At 50.8% G+C, this 25,730-nt stretch overlaps 1 protein-coding gene across 3 annotated transcripts; it reads right to left on the bottom strand.

The window, feature by feature from the left end:
- Positions 1-49: 49 nt before the first annotated feature.
- On the bottom strand, positions 50-25,730 carry MFN2 (mitofusin 2). 3 transcript variants are annotated; one of them, XM_075994069.1, is made up of 20 exons: positions 25,573-25,730; positions 24,248-24,394; positions 23,703-23,784; positions 19,379-19,557; positions 16,233-16,368; positions 13,261-13,423; positions 12,475-12,599; positions 11,726-11,834; positions 11,512-11,619; positions 10,162-10,315; positions 9,877-9,944; positions 9,610-9,731; positions 7,582-7,708; positions 6,714-6,818; positions 6,443-6,545; positions 5,777-5,997; positions 4,943-5,098; positions 4,367-4,563; positions 3,445-3,579; positions 50-2,008 (listed from the first exon to the last, which is right to left on the bottom strand). In XM_075994069.1, exons 4-20 carry the CDS (start codon positions 19,551-19,553, stop codon positions 1,939-1,941), a joined length of 2,274 nt encoding a protein of 757 aa, XP_075850184.1. In that variant the 5' UTR covers positions 19,554-19,557; positions 23,703-23,784; positions 24,248-24,394; positions 25,573-25,730; the 3' UTR covers positions 50-1,938. The 3 variants fall into 3 exon arrangements, with proteins under 3 accessions (XP_075850184.1, XP_075850175.1, XP_012640782.1); XM_075994060.1 differs by lacking the exon at positions 23,703-23,784 and having other exon boundaries at positions 25,573-25,728; XM_012785328.3 differs by lacking the exons at positions 23,703-23,784; positions 25,573-25,730 and adding an exon at positions 25,261-25,544.

The raw sequence follows: 25,730 nt of genomic DNA, 5'->3' as shown, positions 1-25,730 counted from the left end.
AAGAAGAGTTTGCACAAGAACAGTAAAATGATGAGGCACAGATCCCACAAGGGTTTCCAACTAGGTTTTATTTTAGTTTCCAATATTACCAGCAATGATACAGGAGTAATTCAGGCAATTACATCACCTTAAATGCGTCAGAGAACTCACTGTGTCAAGCACATCTTGCAGTCCAGCAAATGAACATAAAAACAGAGAACAAAGTTAGCAGCATTAAATTAAAGTGCTTTTCGCCACACTTCTTTCAGAGAGGGTCTCTCCCTCTGTGGTATAAATTTCATTTTACTTAAATTGTGTAAGAAGCTCAAAATTTCATTCATTCCCCAGGGGAAACATTGAAAAAAATTACTCTAAATTTTTTTTTTTTTTTTTTTTTCAAAAAGAGCACAAAATCCTTTGGAATTGTGTGACATTAATCTTCTCTGACAGGTGTGAGGGGCCCCGTACATCTAGGACTGGCAAACACAGAACACCCTGCTAACTGCACACCGGCCTTGGCAGAGTCTGTCACTGTGTCCCACACCTCAGGGTAGACTGAGGGTTTGAAGCACAAGCGGGTATGTGGAGAGGACATCACCTGTGTGGCCACCTACCAGTGCACGGGGGCCACCAACTCATTTCCCCAAAGCCTGGTGATGACTGGACTCAAATTCAGCAGAACCGGACTCCACTCTCTGCAGGGGCCCCTGCCCTGTGCTGCTAAGGCTTGTCACCCAGACACCGTTTTCCCCACAGTTAACACCTTGGTGACAGGAGCCTGCCCCCACTTTGACCAGTAGTAATCCCAAAACTCAACAACAGGAAACGTTTCTCAAAGTCAACCCGAGGACGAGTGTGTCAATCAAGGCTCTGGCGATCAGGGAGGCTGGGAGGACGGGCATTGGTTTCCCACACTGTCCCTTGACCGACTGTGATCACTGGCATAGGAAACTCAGTCCAGGGGCCTGGTGGCCCAGGGCAGCTTGGGGCATGGCCAGGGCAGGGCATGGAGCCATGTCTCCTAAGGGGCTTATCAGGGATGTAGTCAAGCAGGGCGCGGGCTCTCAGGCCCACAGGCGCCTCACAGTGAGGTCAAGTGCAGGGCCCCCTCTCCAGCCATCCTGGGTGGGGACCACTCCCCCAGCCTCCCCACCGTCCACCCTCTGTCCTTCTACGACATCCTTAACCACCTGCGCCAAACCAACTTCCACCAACGATAAAATAGGCCCCCACAGGCGAGGACTTAAACTAGAGCAAGGGACACAATGACAAAGAGAGAGGCAAATCCCTACTCATCATGGTGACGGCCACCCACTCCAACAGCACCGCCCTGAGCTGCTCTGGCTCCTTCCCACCCCTGCCGGCGCAGGGCCTGCCTCAGTCCAAGCCCAGGGCACGAGGAGCCTCACCACCCCCCACAACGTGTCTGAGCAGCTCAGAGAGCCGAGGGAGCACTGATGCTGAAGGACTGCATGGACACAAGCCACAGTCCTGGGACAGCCTCGGCATTCTTGGAGCTTTTTCTGATACTTTTGGCAAGAAAATCCAGTCACGCCTCAGGCAGCCTCTCTCTGCGGGGGTGCGAGGGCAGGGGTGCATGGGCAGAGGAAGGCGGGGTGCGTGCGTCAGTGTGGCATTCTGCAGCGCCGGGACCCTCAGCAATGATTTTCAGTCGACTGAGCCTGACAGGGCAGAGCACGGCCTGGCTGTGACTCCTTGGTACCGCGCTGTGCGGTCGTGAGAAAGTCTCCGTTAGGGGTATGAGCCAGATCTTCCTGCAAAGGCAGGCAAAGGAAGGGGACATTACTAGCATTGAAGGGCTCAAAACGGCATGAGACAGTGGGTGCTTCGTTCTCTTGACGGTGGCCAGGGGCAGAGCCACACGCGCCCCTGGGGGAGCCCACACGCTTGGGGGCTGGCGGCAGCGCCCTCCTTCGTGCGGCTCCGCCAGGCCGCCCACTATCTGCTGGGCTGCAGGTACTGGTGCGTGAACATGTTGAGCTCGCTGTCCAGCCACCCAGCTTTATTCCTGCAAAGAAACAAACAGTGTTTTGTAACCACGACAGCTGATCATAGGTGACAGTAGCACTGCCCAGCAGGTACCGTCCTGAGCACACCTGACAAAGTAGCCTCACCTCATCCTCCGATAACCCTCTTCGCTCGTCACAGACGAGGAAAAGGAGGCCCAGAGAGGTTACAGAACTTCCCAAGGTCACACAGTTAATGACTGAGGATGCTGCGAGCCAGCCTTTTCCGACTCTCAAACCCATGTCTGCTTCACCTGGGACCACGGGCAAGTCCCCGAACCCTCGGGAACTCGGTTTTCCTGCTTGCCAAGCAAGAGGACGGGGTGCTGACGGGAGGCCCTTTCCAGGTTTACCCCTGTCCCTGTGGCTGACGAGCAGCAGCAGACTCCCTGAGAGTCCCCAGCGAGAACACTGTGTCCCTAGGAGACGGCTGTCCCCGGGTGGTGGGTAGGGAGGGGCACATCCACACAGTCAAGGGAGGGGAAGCCCACCCATCCGGCCAGGGGGCTGGAGCTGGTACCCTGTGATGCCATCGCCTCCGGCTCTGCCGCCCTGCACGCAGGCCTCTGACGTCAGGGGTGGGGGCAGGAAGTACAGGGTCCCCGTGTGCTGATGTTATCATGGGCTGAGTGGGCCGAGGACTTTTGCAGAGCACTTTTACATTCAGCTGTGTGACTGTGTCATGAGACCCCATTTTACAATGAAAACAATGAGACGCAGGGAAGGGAAGTGATTTGGCCAAACATGGGCAGCAGGAGAGAAGCCGGAGCTCCCGACTCGTCAGATCCACGCTCTCCCGCAAACTGCTGGCGGAAGCTGCGTCTCAACACAGACCCCGCAGGAACCTGGGCTCCATCCTGACCCTCCCAGTCCCCAGCCAAGTACTCAGCTTCCCTGTGGGTAACAGCGGGCTGTACCCCCTTACGGGCTCAAAGGGAGATTAAGCGAGGTGTGCGTGGTGGGGCTAGCCCAGCTCGAGGGACGCTGTGCAGGATATGGAGGCCCCTGGGCCAAGCACACTGGGCTGCACTCCTGGCCCAACTGCTCCCTGTGGGGTTCCAGATAAGTTCCTCGACTGCCATGGGCACCAATTTTCCTATTTTAAACAGTAGTTGAAAATCTGCCCCTCAAGGGATGTGCAAGAGTGAAAGAAACTGGCCAAGTGTTTGTTGCAGTTAGACAGAAGGTGCCTGGGAGCTGCAGCCTCTCGGTACTGTCACGCTTGAGGGCAGCGGTGCTGCGTCTTGTCGAGCCTCCAGCACTGGCACCCTTCGGGCACCCATCTAACATGAGTGAGCTACATCCCCGCCAGAGAGGCTCGTGTCCACACCCAAGACAAGCAGCTGAGCTCTACTGTGCCCAGGCCATGCCCGGGAGCCCGTTGCCATCCCCCCACCCCCCTCACCCCACCACCCCCCTGTCCCCAGCCCGGCCTCACCTGAGCAGCTTGGCTTTGCTCTGAAGTGAATCAAGAACCTCAATTTTCTTATTCATGGCAGCAATTTCTTGTTCCAGGTTCTCCCGGGTGACATCAACTTGCTGACACAGATGAGCAAAGGTCCCAGACAGTTCCCTGAGGTGGGTGAGAGGAGGGATCAACCCTCGTGTCTGTCCCAGCAGGGCACCAGAGGCCAAATCCACCTAGAGGGAGGTGGCAGCTGGGCCAGGCCACACCCCTGCTGGCAGCTCTGCCCCCCACCAGCCCTGCTTTGGCGGATCTTTCCCACCTCCTGCTGGAACTGAGAATAGCCCTAACAACCAAGCACACTCAGCGTCACCAGGGTGTTGAGAGGCAGTGGCACAGAGCAGTGCACCCTGGCTTGGGCACGAGACCTGGCTCTGCTGTTCATCAGCAAACAGGGACACATGACTGTTCTTCACATCTCAGTTTCATCTACCTCAAAGAGTAAGAGGAGTAAATGAAACATTAGGTGCAAAATGCCTGGCAAAGGTCTGCCACACGGCAATAAAAAGAGGGAAGCTGGCACCGTCCCCCTCCCCAGACCAAGCAACAGACCTGCATGACCTAAGATGTGCATGAGGAACAGGCCGGGATGGAGAACTGCAAAGCGGCATCCACAGCCCAAGCCCTTCGAAGCAACTTCTTAAAACTCTTACTAGGAATGTCCCATTTCTTCCTCCCCTGGAGGACCAGAGACCTACCTGGTCCCAGCCCAGGATATAAGGTGTCCCTGAGAGACTCTTCTCCCCATCCCTGGCCTCAAAGCTGGCACTGCACACTGAAGGCCCAGGGCCCATGATGTCAGGACCCAGGGGTCTCCAGGCCAGGCTGGAAGGGAGGTGGGGCTGCTGACCCCAACTAGAGGGAAGCCCTCCCCTCAGGATGACGGGTCACTCACTGCTGGACTTGGTGGCTGCAGTTGGAGCCGGTGTAGCTGATGATGAGCTGCAGCTTCTCGCTGGCATACTCCACAAACTGGCGCTTGAAGGCCCTCTCCTTGGCCTTGGTGGTCCAGGTCAGACGCTCGTAGACGTAGAGGAGGCCGTATAGCCCAAATGACAGGGCGATGAGCCGCCAGCCCACTGCCTTCCACACCTGCAGAGGCGAGGCACACGGTTGGCCCAGAGTGGGGCCTCTCTGTGACCCCACCTCTTCTCCTGCACTTGTCACTATCAGGACTGTCCCCAGAGCCCCAGACGAGGAGCTCTGGTGTTTCTAGTTGGACCACCCCCCTCCATCAATGTCGCCTTTCATCCCACTGAGACCAGAAGGGCAGGGACCATCTCCAGTCGGGAATGAGGGAAACACAGGGAGTCAGTGCTCCCCACGAGGTCACAGTGAAGAGCCTCTGAGACATGAGGAAACACGGAGCTCACGGGGAAGTGGTCGGCCAACGCAGGGCCACCACCAGAGCCCCCAGTCCCCTCCCACCTGCCCTCCACCCCCACCCTCCCAAGCAGGACTCGTTACTGACCACTCCTCCAACAACAAGAATGCCCATGGAGGTCCTGGATGTCAGGGAGGCCAGGCCAGTAACCATGGAAACCATGAGCTCCTCCTGGGTGAGTGAGCCTTGTGGCAAGGGTGGCATGCTGGGGTTGGCTGGTGTCAGAGGGACAGGACGCTGAACCTGAATAGAGAAACCATGAGAAGGACGTGACTAATACCTCATTTATGCAAACCCTCCGCGACCCTCAAGGGTAGGGGAGCTGGGACAGAGACACAGGAGCGGTTCTTCCATTTCCAAAAGGCAAACAGTGGGAAAATGAGCTTGAATGTAGTAGAGAAGGATTTAAGCCTTTTCTTTTTAAAGGACAGGGTCTCTGCCAGGCTGGAGTGCAGTGACGCAATCACAGCTCACTGCAGGGATTTAAGCTTCCTAACAGACCTGAGTGCTGTGGGATACACAGGGGTGAGCAGTGGCCATCCTGGTACACGTGGGCAGTTTCCCAAAGCGTGGTACATGTACAAACAGCAGGACATGCATTAGTTCAAGTGGTTTAGGGATGGATGTTTTTTAAATCTAAATTTCAAAATGGTGGTAGACAGGTGGGTATTTTAAAGGTCATCTATTTTTAATAGATGTGACGTGTATTAGGAAAAAACACAGCTAGAATTTGTCATTTTGTAAATACTTCTGCTCAGAACAAGGCCAGGTTGTTCAGTGGCAAAAATCCTGACTGTAGGGTCCCATGTGGCGGCACACACTGCCCAGCTGTTAGCCTTAGTTCCAGAATGATTTGTGTGTCTGGGGGCGGGGGACAGACTGACTTCCCGAAAGGCCCCTGCGGTGAGGTGCTTTGCTTGCCTGGTCGTTGTAGCCCATCAAGGCCCGACGGCTGTTCTTGGGGCCCAGGAACCTATTCACCAGCATGGTCCATCCGAGTGAGAAATGGAACTCGATGTCCTCCTGAAAGTCGGCACACAGCTTGTCACAGTTCAGGTCGTAGCTGAGGGAGAAGCACTGGCGAGGGACCAGCATGTCTATCTGGCTCCGTACGGACACGGGAAGGAGGGGCTTCAAGCCGTCTATCAGGGAAAGAATTGGGGAAAACCCGTGTCAGTGCAGCTCTGAGCCACACCAGTGCCCAGCCTTCGGAACAAGGGCCACCAGCGACTGCCAAGGATGCCTGGAGACCACAGTCCAGACGAGTGGCTGGCGGGGCTGGGAAAGCCTCGCTCTCCCAGGGTGTGCTGGCTGAGGCTCCACACCTGCTAACTCTACGCCTCCTGGGGATTTGAGGAGCGAGCCACACTCTCGGCCTATGACAGTCCCCTGTGGTAACACAGGATGGGCGCCCCATGCTATGCAGAGCATGAATTCACGACGCATACCCAGAACCTGCAGGTGCTGGGTTGAATCATCATCAAAGGTGACAGATAAGGAAAGTCATTACGTCTTTAGCTTGGTCTCTGAATCTGATCTCTGGGCAGCCCCAGAGCCCCAGGCCCCAAGTTCTCCTGTGGCACAAACCTATCATGTCCTGCTGCATGGTCTGCAGGGAGTTGGTGATAGCCGTGGAGCAGCGGTCGGACATGTTTCGGCCCAGTCCCTCCTCTATGTGGCGATGCAGTTCCTGCACCCAGAAGCGGGAGTTAGGAGAAGCAGCACCCCAGCAGGACTTCCTTCAGCCCACACCCACCAGGTGGCCTCCACGTCCACGGTGTGGCCCTGACCCAGACCAGCAGGGGCTGAATCCCTGCTAGGGGCCCCTGCCAAGAACACCTGTGGCTCCACGACTCACATTCTTATAAACCTTGAGGACTACTGGAGAAGGGTGGAAATCCATCTGGTACTCGTCCACCAGCACAGAGAGGCGCCTGATCTCCTCAGCCATCGCAGTTGACACCTCCAAGGAAAAAGGAAGCGCGATGTTAAGTATCAAGGAAGACGTGGTTCAATCATGCAGCACCGGGAGAGATTCTGGAAGGCTGGATAGCCCTCCTCTCACACCAGCAGTCCCCAGCTGACCTACACAATCCAAGCCTCCAAGGTGGAAGGAACTGAGAAATTGGCTGATCAAACGCCCACATGACACATGGAGGAAGAGGCCTCAAAGATGGAGGACGTGCTGTGGGTCACACAGTGACACACAACAGGACATGGGGAGGTTTTGCATTTTTTTTTTTGGAGACAGAGTCTCACTCTGTTGCCTGGGCTAGAGTGCCATGGTGTCAGCCTAGCTCACAGCAACCTCAAACTCCTGGGCTCAAGTGATCCTTCTGCCTCAGCCTCCCGAGTAGCTGGAACTACAGGCATGTGCCACCATGCCCGGCTAATTTTTTATACATATATTTTTAGTTGTCCAGATAATTTCTGGACAACTAAAATTTCTGGATTACTATTTTTAGTAGAGACAGGGTCTTGCTCTTGCTCAGGCTGGTCTTGAACTCCTGACCTTAAGTGATCCTCCCACTTTAGCCTCCCAGAGTGCTAAGATCATAGTCGTGAGCCACCACGCCTGGCCGAGGCTCCATATTCTTGAAATGGGGCCACAACTTCCTTCTGGAAGGCTGAGAAGCCCCCTAGAAAGCCCATTTTTTCACTTTGCCAGCACTTGGACTCTACTCTGAGTCCAAATCTCCCTGAACCGCTTCCTCCTTGTTTCTCACCTGCCTTTCCACTTCTTCCGTAATCTGCTTAATTCGAAGTTTATAATCTTGAGCCAAAAGCTCCAGCTGTTTGTCAATAAATCTCAGCCGGTCTTGACGCTCTTCTCGCATTTCCAGGCAGTAAACCCTGAAAGAACGAACGCTGGTTAGAAACCCATGTTCCCACTTTACCACACAGAGGAGCATGAGGAGACACCAGAAAGCCTGCACAGGCCCCACCCCCTGCCCGGCCCCATCAGTGACCTTTCCCCTCCCAGGTGGGAGGGAGGCACCTGCGCCGCCCAGTCACTCTTCAGCCTCCCATGTGGAAGGAGAGGCGGTGGTGACAGAGTGGGGAGGGTGCTATAAGGGGGTTTAAACAAGTCCTGCCAATTAGTACAGGAAAAAGATGCTCAACCTCACTGGTAATCAGAGAAATGAAATTAAAAAGAGGCATTACTTTCTACCCAGAGGCCTGGCAAAAACGACCAGGCCTGAAGGGACAGTGCTGGTGGTGTGCTGAATGCATACAGCCGTGCTGCAGAGCAAGCGGGTGAAACTGAGCAGAACTGAAAATGCCTGTACCCTAAGATAGAACAGCTGCTCCTCTAGGAATCAACCCTAGAAAGGCTCTCACGGGGTGCACAAGGCACACACCAACAGATGTCTGCTGCAGCGGGGTTTGCACCAGCAAAAAAAATTCCAAAAATCAGTCAATAGGAAAATCAGGAGTGGAACAAGCTACAAAGTGAATATTCATAAAGTAGAGGCTGGGGAGAGAGGCTCATGCCTGTAATCCCAACACTCTAGGAGACGGAAGTGGGAGGATCACCTGAGGCCAGGATTTTGAGACCAGCCTGAGCAAGAGCAAGACCCCGTTCTCTACAAAAACAGAAAAATTAGCTGTGTGTGGTGGCATGTGCTTGTAGTCCCAGCTACTCAGGAGGCTGAGGCAGGAGAATCAGTTGAACCCAGGAGTTTGAGGCTGTAGTGAGCTATGATGATGCTACTGCCCTCTAGCCCGGGTAACAGAGAAACCCAGTTTCAAAAACAAACAAACAAACAAACATAAACAATGTGGACCAATGAGGATAAAAGGGAAAACAATGTTGAATGGAAAGAAAAGCGAGGTGCAGTGACATACCCAGTACGATACCACACCTGGATATTTAAAACGTGTACAAAGCAACATTACATACTCTTTAGGATTTGTGTTAAAAAGTACTTTTTAAATGGGTGATAGGACTATATAAATTCATGATCATGGCATCTCTGAGGAGAGGGCAGAGTGGCATTGGGACAAGGGTTAAAGAATCAAAGGGCACTTAACATCTTTGTTTTATTTTCATTTAATATAAAAAAAACATTGTCAATTCTGTGTGGTAGAAGCAAGGTGTTTTCATATTATTCTCTGTACTTTTCTATATTTTATTTAATTAATTTATTTTTTTGAGACAGGGTCTTGCTCTGTTACCTGGGCTAGACTGCAGTGGCATCATCATAGCTCACAGCAACCTCAAACTCCTGGGCTCAAGTGATCCTCTTGCCTCAGCCTCCCCACTAGTTCGGACTACAGGCATACACCACCATGCCTGGCTAATTTTTTCTATTTTTAGTAGAGATGGGGGGGGTCTCGCTCTCCTGACCTCAAGTGATCCTCCTGCCTCAGCCTCCCAGAGTGCTAGGATTACAGGCGTGAGCTACTGTACCCGGCCCTATATTTTAAATTTCTCCAAAAAAAATGTCATTTTTATAAACCGTGTTCAGGCTCTGAGAATGGCTGCAGTGCTCAGCAGGGTGTGGGCTGAGGCCTCCAACACAGAGGGCCACACTACATGCCCAGGTAGGGCCATCAGGCACCCAGTAACCCTCCTCCCCTGGTTGTCCCTGTGGCTCTAACATGTCTGGTGGCCAGGGGGAAGGGCCCTGGATGGGAGCGCAGAGACTGAGCTCTGCCATCAAGGAATATCTGTCCCAGCTGCCCAGGCGGGGGTGGGGCCGTCACCTCTCAGCACCCCTCTGTGCCTGTCTGCAGCTCTGGGCTCTTACCGCTGCTCCTGAGCTGCAATGTGCAGCGAGTCCATGATGAAGCGAACTGCCTCTGCAATCTGCTTGGCCCGGACTGTGTGCTGCTCAAATTTGGTCTTCACTGCAGACTGGGAGATGCACTCCTGAAACAGACAGAGGCACCGAGGGAGGCGTGGGCCACGTGGTGCTCATAGCCAAGGGCCAGGCTCTGGCTTTCACTGCCAGGAACACAGCCAGTGAGAGCTGGGGAGGCATACAACCGCCAGATACCAGAATCAAAGGACTCACCTCAAATCTCCTCTCGAAATTCTGAAACTCAAACATCCTCACTTGAAAGCCTTCTGCAAGAGCGCCCCCTAGGAGGATCGCACTGCATTAGTCAGGAAATAACTGGGCAGCAGAGGAAAACGGTGAAATTCCCCCAAACCAAACCACTGCTGGAGATCAGAGCCTCTCACTAAAGGCTCCTCTCACCATCTCATCCTCAGAATGGTTTTCTACTGACAGACTCAGCAGGCAACCATGCACGCAGCAAACATCAGGGAAAAGGAGGATGTCTATTCCCATCATTACCTCCTTCAGGCATGCCCTGGGCTTTCTGGATCCTGGCGTTGAGCACCTCCTTGGCAGACACAAAGAAGATGCGGTCCCCGGCCTGGGCTCGGTCCACCACGCCCAGCTCGTCCACCAGGAAGCTGCTACAACGCTCCATGTGCTGCCGCCGTACCTGGGGCCAAACAGATGTGACCAGGGTGGGTGCAGGTGGGCCCCTCCTGACAGAGCCCACAGCCCCCAAATGCCCCTGGTATTAAAACAATAGGTGATATATTCATGTGGCTCAATAGTCAAAGATACAAACATACACAGCAAAACACCTCCCACCATCTCTGCTCTCTAGCCATCAAGCTTTCCAGAACAATGCCATGGGGGTTTCTTGGGGGAGAGCCTGCCAAAGATATTTTATCCATGCACCAACAGAAATGCTTAAACATGGCCCAAATGCCTCTTATTAGAGCCCACATGGTGTCTCACCTTGGTGCCCAAAAGGGCAGGAAGCTGGGGGGTCAAGAAGCCTAAACCTGAGTGCTGTGTCTGGACAAGCCTAGTCTCCTGGGTGCCAGTAGAAAATCCCTTCTAGCTCTGACGTCCTGGGATTCTACTGATAGACCTTATAATGGCCTCTGTAGACACTACCATGCGTCAGGCACTTTTAACAGATTTCACCCCCTCAACAAGTCCATTTATTACACCCGTCACCCTGGTAAAGAAACTGGATTACCAGAGGGTCAGGGAATTTACCAAAGTCTCACTGACAAGCACCAGCCAGAATTTGGATTCAGCCTGCTGACTGCCTGCACATTTTATCACCCAGTTTCACCAATCTGCTACCCCCCCTCCCCAGGTGATAATGTTGTCTAGGCTGGTCTCAAATTCCTGGGCTCAAGCAATCCTGCCACGTTAGTCTCCAGAGTAGCTGGAACTACAGGCACGTGCCACACGCCTGGCTTGTTACCCTTTTTTCATTTCACACATATAAAGAGTTGTGAGTTGTCAGTGAGAACCAATTATTTTTTGCTCCTCTTTCAAGCTTCTTTCCCAATGTCTTTCTGAAGCCGAGCCTGCCCTGTATTAATTCTTTATGAACCAAACTGAGCACTGGCCCAGAGAGGCACGAATGTGGTAGGGGTGCTTTTCAGACCTGGGGGAAAGCTGCTTGGGAGGGGATCCATCCAGGAAAGCGAATGGGAGAGGGGAAAGGAGTGTTTTTAGGACCATCAGAAGACACCACAGGGGAATATCTGGGAGATTTTTGGCAATGAAATTAATTCAGGGAAGTCACTAGTCTGGGGTGCATGAAGCAGCCCTGGATAGACAGTACTCGAGCAGGGTGACATCCCCAAACTGCCAAATAGAGACACTAACCTCCTCCATGTACTCAGGCTCCGAGGCGGATGCGTCCCAGCGGTTGTTCAGGATGAAGATGTTTGGGCGGGAGAGACGCTCGCTCACTTTGTGGAAGAATTGCTTTTCCTAGATAAAGGGTAGGGCCTCAGCGGAGGAGGGGCTTGGCAGCCAAGGCCCACCTGCCGCCTGCCCCGGGGAGTGCTGGGAGCATGGGAAAAGGCAGAGGAGTTACCGTCTGCATCAGGGTGGACTCCGAGTTGGCCACCAGCACAAACACATCAGCATCCAGGCAAAACTTGTCAATCCAGCTGTCCAGCTCTGTGGTGACATCAATACCAGGGCTAAAGGTGACAGGGGTAAACCAATATCATCAGGCCCAGAGCACGAGCCCTACTCTTCCTGCTGAGAACAGATCTGGGGTTCCCGAGGCAGCCAGGCGAGGGAGGGTCTTTACTTTCCATGTCATATCCTTCTGGATTGCCTGGAAAGGTGCCTTTCAAGCACATACAAGTATTACTTTTACAAAAACACGATGATTTGTAATTTTGCTTTGGGAATATACAATTAAGCTAAAGTTTTGTCGTTATGGGAGTCCAGGTAAACCCTGCAGTACTATATTTCTTGGTATAGTTACACCTGTCTGCAAAGTAGGAGCAAAGTGCTCCTTCAAGAGAGAGGAAATATACCGCTGACCCCACCACAGCTCCTGCCCCCAGTACACATGCCGGGGCTGAGGGTGAGAACTTCCTGTCTCTTACAGACCATCCCTGGGACTCTGCAGGGCAGTGATACCAACGGGTGCAGTAATCAGGCCCTAGAGGAAACCCAAGAGGTGGGAGGTCTAGGTTGGGCCCACCTGAAAGGCTGCAGTGCTTAAGCAGGGCAAGGACAGTGCCCAGGCTGCGCTGGCCTGGATTATCCAGAAATGGAAACCCAGTGCCACCCAGGTAGGACCTGCGAGGAGGGCACCTTCCCCCTTACCTGTCCATCAGCACGAGGTCATCTTTCAGAAGTGGGCACTTGGAGTTGGGCCACATCACACTCACTAGGCTGCCGGCATGCAGCTGCTCGTCCTGGTGGAGGGCGTGGGCCAGCTGGTTCACGGTCTGATGGTGGAGGATGAAAAGGATTAGGCCGAGGAAGAGCCACTCAGCCAGGAAAGTTCCTGTGCTGCGTGGCCACAGCACAGTGGCCTGGGACTGCTGCCAACCTGCTACCCCTTCTCTTTCATTTCACATATAAAAAGTTAAGAGCTAGGAGCCGTCCATAAGGAGCAACTTTCTTTACTTCTCTTTGAAGCTTCTTTCCCAGATGTCGTCCTAAGCTGGGTCTGTTCTGCACTGATTAATTCCTTATGAGCCAGACTGAGCATCTGGCCCCAAACAAGAATGCAGCTGCCTCTCAGAAAAATCAAAGTGTCAGTCTCGGGCTGGTGTCAGAATCACAGAGCAAACGCAGGAATCCCTCTCTGGCAATATCCCAAGGAAGAACAGGGCACACACTCTCCTCCTTAATTAGTGAAGACAGAGTCAAATGGCCTGCTCAGAGGTACACAAGGAACTGTTAAGTCCGCATTCTTGGTGCTGCACGTTTCTGAGCCTCCCAAAAGCTCTCTCACATCCTCAAAAAAGCTTGTCTAGAACAAGGTTTCCCACATTCCACCACAGGGAGGCCCTGCCCTCTCCTTAGAGACAGGGTCAGCACTGTCACAGTGGACAACTTGTCCTGCCAGGTGCCCAGGGCTGAGAGCCAGGCCAGCACCCTCACCTTGACACTCCTCTTCTCCTCTGAGCCCTCGGTGAGGAGGAAGGCCTCATGGCCATCTGTGCCCTCCACCCGCAGGAAGCAATTGGTGGTGTGGCCAATCCCAGAGGGCAGAACTTTGTCCCAGAGCATGGCATTGATCACAGTACTCTTCCCATTGCTCGTCCTAGAAGGAAAAAACAGTGGTCAGTGAAGCCACGAATATCAGAAGTTTTGGCTTTCACAACGTAGTCTCCAGCCTGAATAGCCAAAGTCCTGTTCTCTGTATTGTCACCAGTGCCCAGACCGTGCTGAGAGAGGCACAGAGTAGGTGCTCTGTGTTTATTATATTAAAATAGGCAGACAGGCCAGGTGCAGTGGCTCACACCTGTAACTCTAGCACTCTGGGAGACTGAGGAAGGAGGATCCCTTGAGCTTAGGAGTTCCACATCAGTCTGAGCAAGAGCAAGACCCCATCTCTACTAAAAATAGAAAAAATTAGCCAGTTGTGATGGTGTGCACCTGCAATCCCAGCTGCTCGGGAGGCTGAGGCAGGAGGATTGCTTAAGCCCAGGAGTTTTGAGGTTGCTATGAGTTAGGCTGATCCCACGGCACTCTAGCCCAGATGACAGAGCAAGACTCTGTCTCAAAAAATAAAATAGACAAACATCCCTGGCCCTGAGCCTGTGACGTGTCCCTGGTTCATCACTTCAGATCAACGTGCAAGGGGCCCACGCAGTGTGCTGCCTGCCCCGTAAGTAATGCAGATGCCTCTCAGCACATCTCTCAGCATCACTTACAGAGACTGCCTATCTCCAAAGGATAACCCAGGCCCTAGGGTATCTTCATCAGCCTAAATGGCCTCCGTTATGACCCAGTGTTTTGCACACAGAGCCTGTCTTGCTTCTCTTTTCCCACTTCGTCAGTCTAGCTGGTCACTGCCAGCTGAAGGGAAGACCACCTTAGCGCTCTGACCCATCATACCCCTTTTCTCTGTTCTGCTTCTTAGAAACAGCTCTGCTCTGCAGACACATCTGCTCTGGGCTTCAGAGCTTTCGATCTGTGCTAAACACAGTCCTTATTCCTTCGGAGTTGGAACTTCCCAGCCACATCCCTCAAGCCAGAGCCACAAAGGCTTTACCTGCATCCAGTGAGACAGGCAGCCTGCCAGCTCACCTGAGTGACGGCCACACCCCAAAGGGGAGGATGAAGAAGTGACAGCCCAGAGGAATGGAGGGCCACAACACAGGCCATCAGGGACAGGACTCTGGGCACAGTGCCTATTCCCCAGGCTACCACTGTGTGCCTAGTACCCAGTCTGTCTAGATGCCTTTTTTAAACCCTGTATTGGATTTTGATTTTTTTTAAAGGTATCTACTAGACCTTGAAGTATAACAAGTAGGAGACCAAGTAGTTAAAACTATAAAACTCTTAAAAGAAAACAGAGGAGAAAAGCTTCATGATAATGGATTTGGCAATTATATTTTGGATATGATACCAAAAGTATAGGCAAAAAATATATATAAATAGACAAATTGGGCTATATCAAAATAAAAACTTCTGTGTCTTCTGACAGTGCTTTAATGAAAAAAAATAAAAAAAAAAAAAAATAAAAACTTCTGTGCATCAAAGGAGATAATCAATAAAGTGGAAAGACAACCTAGGGAATGGAAGAAAATACTTACAAATCATGTATCTGATAAGGGATCAATACACAGAATATGTTTAAAAACTCCTACAACTCAGTAACAAAAACTCAAACAACCCAATTAAATAACAGAAGGATTTGAATATACATTTCTCTAAAGAAGATATACAAATGGCCAAAAATACATCAAAAGATGCTCTATATCATTAATCATTAACCACAATGAGATATCACCTCATACCCGCCACTGTCAAAAAAAATAAGTGTTGGCAAGGATGTGGAGAAATTGGAATCCTTGTGCATTGCTGGTGGGAATGTACAATGATGCAGCTGTTATGGAAAACAACACAGTGGTTCCTCAAACAATTAAAAATAGAAGGGACTTGAAGAGATATCTGTACTCCCATGTTCATAGCAGCCAAAAGAGAGAGGCACGTAATGTCCATTGAAGGATGAACGCATAAACAAAACGTGGTACACACACACAATGGAATATTGCTTAACCTTCAAAAGGAAGGAAATTCTGACACATGCTACCATATGGATGAACTTTGAGGACAGTATACGAAGTGAAATAAGCCAGTCACAAAAACACAAATACTGTATGATTCCACTTACGTGAGGTACCTAGAGAGTCAAATTCACAGAGATAGACGGTAGAAAGGTGGTTGCCAGGGGTTGGGGCAAGGGAGGATAAGGAATTACTGTTTAATGGGTATGAGTTTTCCATTTTTTTTTTTTTTTTTTTTTTTTTTTGAGACAGAGTCTCGCTTTCTTGCCTAGGCTAGAGTGAGTGCCGTGGCGTCAGCCTAGCTCACAGCAACCTCAAACTCCTGGGCTTTTTAAGCAATCCTACTGCCTCAGCCTCCCGAGTTGCTGGGACTACAGGCACGAGCCACCATGCCCGGCTAATTTTTTATATATATATATATTAGATGGCCAATTAATTTCTTTCTATTTTTATAGTAGAGACGGGGTCTCGCTCAGGCTGGTTTTGAACTCCTGACCTTGAGCAATCCGCCCGCCTCGGCCTCCCAGAGTGCTAGGATTACAAGCGTGAGCCACCGCGCCCGGCCAGGGTATGAGTTTTAATCCTGCAGGATGAAAAAGCTCTGGAGACTGGTTGCACAATAATGTGAATATACTTACTACTGAACTATACACTTAATAATGGTTAAGATGGTAAATTTTACATTACGTGTATTTCACTGCAATTAAAAAATAAAAAGAATGAGGAACACTGAAGCATGTCTGCTGCTTCCTGCCTTGGGACTCTGCTGTGACCATGCACAAAGTGTCCCCTCCCTCCCCAGCCTGGAAGGAAGGTGTGAGGGCTTCAAGGACTCACCGGCCAAAAAAAGCCACTTTCATGTGCCGCCGGGCCAGCACCTCGCTGATGCCCCTCACTTTGGATAGGTAACCTTTGACGTCCAGAACCTGTTCTTCTGTCGTTACGGGGTCCAGTTCTGCATTCCTATAGGTGTCTGGAGGCGGGGATTGAAAATGGGTCACCATGTGGTCAGAGGCGTTCCAGCTTTGCCCACCGGAATCCCAAGTCCACCTCTGTGGCTCCCTGCTGTGCCAGGCTGAAGTTCCAGATCCCTACCGTGGCCTCGGAGCAAGACTGCCTGGGTTCTCACACTGGTTCTTACCACTTTCTCGCTGTGAACTCAGGCAAATGCACCTTTCTAGGTCTTAGTCTCCTTGGCCGTAAAATGGAGATAGCAACGGTATGTACTTTACGTGACCGTTGTGAGGATCAAATGAATTAAATCACAAAGGGCTAAGAGTGGTGGCTGACAGAAGATGAATACCTGAATGTTAATTGCCATCCTTTACTTATGTGTATTTTCCTAACAAATATTCACAAAGTTCTCACTACACGCCAGGCACTCAGTTCTAGTCACTTTTCAAACACAGCCTCTCATCTAATCCTTGTTGTTTACATGGTAGAGTTAGTAAATGGCAGGGCCGGGATTTGAACCAGACAGCCTGGCTCCAGAGTTTGAGATTTTGACCACTCTATATCTTTTCACGAGGCATTTCCTGACCCGGCGCTACTGGCCTGGCCAGTCTAGCCTCTTGCCACCCCCCTGCCTCACACGCCACCTCACCATATCCCCACATTCACCAGCTTCCTAGCCCTCCAGCTTGGCTCACTGCTGCCCAAACCCCTCCCTCACCCTCTCCCACACTGCGTGGAGCGGTCTGGCTCATTCCCACTTGGCCTTGGGTCTAGCTTAGACAGCATCGTCCCCAGGAAGCCTTGCCTGGCCATGACCCCCAACCTGAGTTGGGTCCGCCCTGTCTGTGCACCCACAGCACCCTGTATTTCCCCCATTTTAGCACTCATCTGCGTCATCTCCTCGTGAGGGCCAAACTATCTGCTCTCAGCACCTGGAAGGTGCACAAATGTTTGCTAAATAACAGACACTTTGATTACTGCATTGCCTTTTCCCAGTGCCCTTGACAGGCAGGTGGCCAACAAACTATTAGTGCCTCCATCCCTTCTAGGACGTGTACCCGGTGGGTTCCTCAGCTGGCTGGGGAGCAGATGGGTGTTTGGTCCCTTAGCATACTCTTGGGAAATACCAGGATGAAAGGCCCCAAGCCTGAGAACACTCCCAAAGCATCTGGAGCATGACAAGTGGCATGTCTAAGCCTGCCCCGTGCCATGAAAGGAAGTGAAGGAGCCAACAAGCCCCCATCCCCCACCCCACCACCATGTCCACCATCAATCCAGATCCATCAACATTTGTCCCTTATATGGTCACTTGGGCATGGCCTTTGGAATGCCCCTCAGAGGAAACTGGCTCCCAAGCAAGTGGCTACATTTAAAAGCAACAGCCAGCAAGCCGACAACTCTCGTTACCTGCCTTTTAGAGAACAGTCCCTAGGCAGGAACCATCCTCTCCCAAACCCCGAGGGATCCCAAACACAGCTCAGGATCACTCTAGCTCTTTCCCTTCCATTTAGCCAATAGGGAAGGCTTCTAGTTTTCATGCAGAGGGAAGTCAAAACACGCATCACATCAACACCATCATTAAGCACATGTCTGTTCACAGCATCATCTAAGTGACTCAGAGCATCACAGAGGGTTAGTCTGGGCTCTGGGAAGACAGCAGCCTGGTCTGCCCCATCTCTACCTGCCCAGCACCAGGCACAGGGCCAGCATACCACAGCTACTGCTGAATAAACAGGTAACAAATTGGGATAATTTCACCCACTAACCATATGACTTTAAAATTCAGATTTTTTTAGTTTACCAAATATTTAGGGCATATCTTCTCTCTCATCAAGTATCATGTAAAGGACAGGGGAACAAAATTAGGCATAATCCCTTTCTTTAAAGGTAACTTCTTCCACCTCTTGGACTATGCCAAAAAAAATAAAGAAAAAAAAAAAAAAGAAAAAAAAAAAAAAGGTAACTTCATGTAGCAGCTTGGCAAATAACACAACTGTTATTTGATGCAGCTGTTAGGGGAAACAACACAGTGGTTCCTCAAAAAATTAAAAACAGAATTACCATACAATCCAGCAATTCCACTTCTGTGTCTATGCAAAAGAACTGAAAGCAGGGACTTGAAGAGATATCTGTACTCCCGTGTTCATAGCAGCATTATTCACTACAGTCAAAAGGTGGAGACAACCGAGATGCCAAGGTGCTCTAGCCAAAAGCTGAACAGAGAGAAGGTGGCCCATTCGGGCCAGGGGTCAGCCCCTGAGCACCACTACTGAACTTCTAGGGTTCTGCAGACTAGAATCTGCAAACCTCTGTTCTCACCTGAGCCCCCCTTCACAAATGAGGAAACCAAGGGCAGAGAAACTCAGCTACTGGGTCTTTGCAGACAATCTCAGGAACTGGTGCCCTTCTAAAGAGGGGGCCCAAGGCAGCCAGTGCTAGAGCTGGCACCCAGACTCATGGAGCCCTGAAAACCAGCCCTTCTCTACTGGTAGAGCAGGGACTAGAAGTTGGGCTCAAATTAGTAAGTAGTAGAAAAGGCACAGGTGACAAGCATTTCCTATTCATAGTCCTATTGCTGATCTAAAAATACCAGAGGGCACCTTGGTCAGGGACAAGCAACATCCAGGCAGTGCCTCATATGAACAGCGGCCAGAACTGGGCCAAGGAAAACACATGAACTCTGGAGTTGGAGACACCTGGGTAAAGCCCTGCTCTGTCACTTACAAGGTATCAGACAACTCTCAAACCTTAATCTGCTTACCTTTTAGATGGGGTAAGATTCACCTACCCTCCCCCGCCATGATTAAATGAAACAAAATGCGTGGACCTCTTGAATGGTAGCTCTTTGTCTTCCTGGCCTAATCTCCCCAGACCCCAGTTCCACATGATTTCAAGAGCAGAGGTTGCTGAGGCCATCTGGGCATGAGTTCCCCCAGAGCAGAGCTGTCCTCCTCACCCCTTACCAAATCCTGCTGCCTAAATATCTAAATAGTTAAGAGTGGGCCTGGCTGAGCAGGTGCCCCTCTCACCTTCAAGAAAGGTGGCACTCTCCTGGATGTAGGCGCCAAGCTGCTCAAAAATGCCATTGATCTTCTTCTTGGCAGTGACAAAATGCTTGAGGGGGGAAGCATTCACCTCAGCCATGTGTCTCTTGTCCTTCTTGACTGTGGCAATGGAGTTGCATCGAGAAAAGAGCAGGGACATCGCGCTGCAAGAGAAGCCAGTGTGAGTGAACCTAGGGACATCCACCTTGGGACGTTCTGCTCGGGGTCCAGCAGGTGTGGTGGGGAGAACTGGGACCAGCTCTAGGTTCCACCAAAAATAGGGGGCCCTCCATGACTAGATCAAAGGATGGCAAGAGAAGAACCAGCGTCTCGAGAGTAGGAAGGGATCTCTCAGGACACTTTGGCCAGTCTCCCTGTCACACAGCATGCGCGGTGAGATGCCTGGAGCCAGGGCCCTGAGTTCAGCCCTAGTGCTGGCAGTTCTCTGCCAGAGGAGCAGTGATGGACTCTGCCACCCCCACCTGAGAGAGACAGGGAGGAACTGGAGGTAACACACAGAGCCTCCTCTGAGCTTTAGAAAAGCGTGACAGAAACCTGGCTTATTTCCTACACATAATACCCTAAGAAAAAGCACTGAACAAAAAGCAAAGAGATGCTCAAGGTCAGTGACTCCCACCCCTTTCCCTGGTCACGCTGCTGTCTCAGAACCCAATGGCCCTAATTCCTAACAGGGTCTGTTTTTTAGGGGGAGTGGAGAGGAAGGGTGATTGTCAAGTAAGAGACATCTACTTCTATGGTTTATTTCCCTTTATGTCCACTGTAGAAAATTAGGAAACTAAAGGGAATAAATCCATAACCCTGCCATTTTGTGATAAGCATTGTTAACATCTTGTCTATTGGCACATTCTATTTTTGTGTGGCTAGCTCTCTCGCTCAATTGCACACGTCTTTGTAGCCTATTTTTTCACAGAGCAATAACATTTCAGGGGCCATGAGACTTGACTCCAAAGTCCTAGAAGTGTTGAGGCAGACACACCAGAGAAGGTGGCACCCAAGTGTAGCTGGGAACTCCTGACCCCAAAAGTGGACCCCTGCCAGGTCCCTCCTCAGAGTTCCCACCATGGAGAGAGCTGTTTCCCCTAGCAGAGCACTCATACCCTAAGAAGTCAAAGGAAAAGGTCCCTCCAAGGAGGAGGGGAAGTGTGTCGGCAGCTGTGTGTGCCGGCTCTGTCACTCCCTCCCCAGCCACCCTAACCACAGGGCCATCAGCTCTCCCCTCAGCAGCACTTGACTCTCTTCAGCTGGGAAAGGAAGTGTTACTCGTGAGTGGGCACATGTGAGAAACTTCTAAGTGGGGCCAAAGGGTGTTGAGTGAGGTCCTGAGAAGCAGAAAGAATAGCTGGGAAAAGTGCATGAAGACGTAAGGCCAAAACTGGCTCTTAGGAACTAACCATCCCAACCAGTGGGTAGGAAGGCAGGCCCAGGGAGATGGGATCCCACGTGTTGCCCAAATCTACAAATTCTGTTGCAATGTTAATGATTCCTGTAAAGACAAGGGAAGGAAGTGACCCTGCTTCTGTTTCTATGTCCTCCTCCGCATAATGCCACGACGATCAGAGATGTTTTCTTAGCATGGAAGCCACATGTCAAGGACTTAAATAAGGACAGCAGAGGTTGAAGAAAGCAAATTGGAAAGAAAATGACAACTCTGACTCCACCAACACAGTAAAGAAGAGTGCACTGAAATCAGGCTTGCTGTGTCCAGCGAGTAAGACTCTTAGAGAAATAGGGAATGTGGGCAGGCAGAAGAGGAGGAAAAACCACCCAAAAGGAAAAGAAAGAGGTCTGGGATGGAGCGGTGCACACGATAGTTGCTGGAATCGTGCTCAGCTGGGTTCCCATTGTGACTGTACTATTCCTGGACTGTTTAAACTTAAGCAAGTTATTTAATCTCAAAATGATGGTTTCTTCATGTGTACAACAAACAAGATACGACGTGAACTGTGAGAAGACTAAAAATGATGATATAAGCAACATGCTTAGCACACAGTAAGAGCTCAAAGGTAGCTCTACATGTTATAAAGCAATAATACTAATAAGCTCTGCCAGCAAGATCACAAGACTCTCCCCATGAACACTAAGCCTTCAGGAAGGGCAGAGGCAACTCTGCCAACACACCCCACTGCTCCCTCACCAGCTGCCATGGAGATCAAATAAACAGGTCTGCTGGGGGAGGACAGCAGTACCCAGCCCCAGAAGTGACTTGCTGGCAGGAAACAAGCTCCTCGATATCAGCTGTGCTTTTTGAAACAGATGCTTTGAAATTCTGGTCATCATTTGAAAGCCCAAAGTCTATGAAACCAAAAGTGTTAGTGTTCAGTAAGTGCAAGATTCAAAGGCATGCACACTAGTAGAAGCCTAGTGGTTTTAGGTTACAAAGTCTGCCGGGAGTTCAGCTAATCTGGGAGCTGCCCTGCTTTTACCATCACCGAGCCTGCAGCTGATGCCTCAAACCCCTCACCTGAAACCCACTGCAAATCCCTCTAAACTCTGCATGATTTCTCTGGCTCTGCTAATTTGCAAGCTAAGATTACACGTTTGTGTTGCATGTGCTGCTTTCTGCTCTGGAATCCTCTTTCCTTTTTCACCCACTTGGCATACTCCTACTGTCCTTCTAGACCCACGTGTCACCCCCTCCATGAAGCCTTCCCTGACATCTTCACAGAGGATATGTAACCTAGCAGGCTTTTGTTTGTTTGTTTTGAGAGAGTCTTGCTCTGTCGCCCCAGGTGGAGTGCAGTGGCATCATCATAGCTCACTGCAACCTCAGACTCCTGGGCTCAAGTGATCCCCAGCCTCCCAAGTAGCTGGGACTACAGGCATGCACCACCATGCCCAGCTAATTTTTTTCTATTTTTAGTAGAGACAGGGTCTCACTCTTGCTCAGACTGGTCTCAAACTCCTGAGCTCAAGCAATCCTCTGGCCCTGGCCTCCCAGAGAGCTAGGATTATAGGCATGAGCCACTACACCCAGCTTTTGGTTTTTTGTCACACCCTGTGTGTGACAGCCTAGGGGTGAGCTTCTTCTAGAGAGCCAGTCTCTGAAACAAAGCAATTATCTTTTTCATTTCTACCCTCCTTCCCAAGAACTGTGAGAGATATGGAAGAAGTGAATACCCCCTAGGAGGGGTGTACCATCTCATACCTTCCATCCCTGGATTCACAAATCTACTTTCTTCTTAAAAAACAGCTTTCTTGCCAGGTGTGGTGGCTCACACCTACAATCCCAGCACTATGGGAGGCAGAGGCAGGAGGATTACTTGAGCACAGGAGATTGAGACCAGACTGGACAATCTAGTGAGACCGCGTTTCTATTCCCCACCAAAAGCAGCTTTAAGTTAAGCATTTAAGTGTATGTTTCTTAGTATTTGAAGCTCAGTCAAGAGAGTTGAACAAACTTTTCAGATTCTGAAATATAATCCTTCTCAACAGCAAATTGGACACATGTATGTGCACAAAAGGACCAAAATTGCAAAATACATGCACAAAAGCCATGAAAGGGCAAACATTATCTTGGGGCTTTGACTGCTGGCTCCCTATGCTTCCAAAAAGGTGGGAGGCAGCTGGGTTCCTGTTCCTCCTCTGGAAAGTCCTGATAATTTTACTTCACCACAGGCATGTGCAGCTCATCCCCCAAGCATAGCTGGGTCCATGAGTCCAACTCCAATATTAGTTACACTCTAAGTAGCACACTTTGAACTTCTGTGACCGCCTAAAAACATGGTTTTCAGGCCAGGCACGGTGGCTCACACCTGTAATCCTAGCACTCTGGGAGGCCAAGGCGGGAGAATCACTCAAGGTCAGGAGTTCGAAACCAGACTAAGCAAGAGCAAGACCCCGGCTGTACTAAAAATAGAAAGAAATTAATTGGCCAACTAAAAATATAAAAGGTTTGGAAGGCCTGTTGTCAAGACACCAGCTTAACTGTATTTAATGTAGCACTTCACAAATTTATTCAATGAAGAAAACCTTCTGTGTAATAAATAGCCTTTAAAATCCCAAAGATCACACTTTAGGGAAAGGCTCATTTATCCTGGTATCTCCCAGTCCCATCCCAAAAAAGTGCCAGGGCCACAGTATTAACAGATATTAGCAGAAGAACGGAAACAATCCCAATTCTAAATGGAACTGCTATTAGCACTCCACGGTGATCAAAAGCTTTGCCTCAACCTAGGCTATTAGTTGAGAAGTATTATGTATCTTGGGTGTAGGGACAGCAGTAGCAAAATTCACTGCAAGATGTGTTTGGATCCCAAGCACAGTCCCTGAATCCACACCACCTCCTTACCCAGTTTTACGTACAGCAACTCCTAGCAGGGAAAATAAAATGGATCCGTGGATCGTCTGCTGGCACAACTGGAACAGAGAAGCTGAGAAATCGAAACAAAAGAGCATACAGGGTAAAGGAAACAGAGTAGACTCTTAGAAGAATTGTGATAAAGAGCCAACTTCTGCTGAGCAGGAAGGGGGAGAAGAGCTAGCACAGCAGAGAAGACCAAACAAGGGAGATAGAGACTAACTCTTCTGGGAGCCCAGGAGATTCCACTTTCTTTTCTTTTCTTTTTTTAACTTTTATTTCTAGCTGTAAAAGTGTGCGAAGATCCCAGCCACTTTCTGAGCAGTCAACCTTGAAACAGGTTCTCTCGGCAACCAACAAAATCTTCCACGGAAGTAGAAAGGAGATACAGTAGTTTTTTTCAACACAGGTTGGAAAGCTCTGGCTCTATACAAAGAGGACCCCATCCAAGAGACTTGCCACCAGAGGGCCAGAAGAACACACCCCTTTCCACTCAACCCAGAGCCAGGGCACCAGAAGTCACAGCTACCACTTACTTTTTTGGATGATGAGAGATCTTCACAGGGTGGACATCACAGACATGGCTGGAGTCAAAAAGATGAAAAGATTTTGAGTTCTTCTCTCTGTCCTGTCTCAAGTTGAAGTTGACTACAGATTGTGCTGACTCCACCAGTCCTGACTTACTGGAAAAGAAAAGGGGGATGGCATCAGGTGGCAAAAAAACACTGGTGTGCAAAACATGTCTAATCGGGTTTTTAAAGCCAAACTCATGCCTGAGGAAGATTACTCACTGGGCTGGCATGTAAGGAAGTGCCCTGGGAAAAACAACACAGACGTATGGGGCCAATCATGGGTGTGCACAAACATGTGTTCAGCCATGTGCTGGTGCAAGGCACCAGGGTTCCTGCAGGGGCCCTGGTAAAGGTACATCCAGAGAGAGGAAGAGGGGAGGGAGCAGAACCAGGACAAAGCTGACTAGAAATGGGAAGAGTGGGAGTGAGGAAGAGAAGTGGAACTCATTGAAAGCCAATGTGTTCCAGCTGCTGTAAAGTATCTCACTTAATTCTCAATTCTATAGAGGGGTAAACAGAGCCTTGGGATACTTGGAAGATTTATTGATTGCTAGTCAAGTAGCCAAACTGGGAATTGAGATATCAGCTCCCTTTGACTCCACAGCTCACTTGTGTTTAATTACATGGAGCTGCCCTCCAACCCTCACACCCCCTTGGAGGCGGGTAGGGGATAATCAGAGCCCTTTACTGGGAGAAGGGAAAGAGAGATGATTGAGAATTTGAAGAAACAGGGCACGAGGGGGGACAGCCAGCTCTGCCTTCATGCATCCAAACAGCTATTTATTCAGCATTTTTTGCGTGCCTTCTGTATATGCGTGTTAGGCGCCAGGGTCAGGAATGGATATGAAGTAGTCCCTGCCCTCAACGGCCTTACAATACGGCTTGAAGTCATACAAGTTAGACAGCGAAACGAGAGCACAAAAAGCTCCCAAAGTGGGGAAGGGCAAGGCACTCCCGCGATGAAGGTGGGCACCTACCATGTGCTGAGTAAATGTTGGCAAAATGATGAAAAATGGAGACAGGCAGGGTGGAAAGTGATGGTGAAAGGTGGAAAGGCTGGTGCGAAGAGAAGCTTCAGGGGCCTCCACCTCCAGTCCCAGGTCCCGCGACCCGCCCCCTCCTCAGGGCCGCGGAGGGACCGGCCGCGAGGCGGGAAAATGGAGACACCTGCCCGACCGGATCCCGAACCCCCAGCACCCCAGCGTCCCACCGGCCCACGCCAGGATGCTCAGGGTTCGCCAGGCTGGGCTGGGCCGGACCCCGCCACCCCGGTGCGCTCGCCCTCTCACCTTCACCTTCCCGGCCTCGCGGCGGCCATCACACTCACAACGTCACCAACAAGCGCCACTCCAGGGAGAGGGGCGGGGAATCCGCGCGTCACCACCCGCCGCAGGTTTGCAGGTCCGCCTGAGTGAGCCGGTAGACTCTGAGCTCAGCCGGCTCCACC

Source organism: Microcebus murinus, chromosome 2 (assembly GCF_040939455.1).
Source record: "Microcebus murinus isolate Inina chromosome 2, M.murinus_Inina_mat1.0, whole genome shotgun sequence".
NCBI classification, from domain to species: Eukaryota; Metazoa; Chordata; class Mammalia; order Primates; family Cheirogaleidae; genus Microcebus; species Microcebus murinus.
This window is presented reverse-complemented; position numbering and strand designations above follow the sequence as displayed.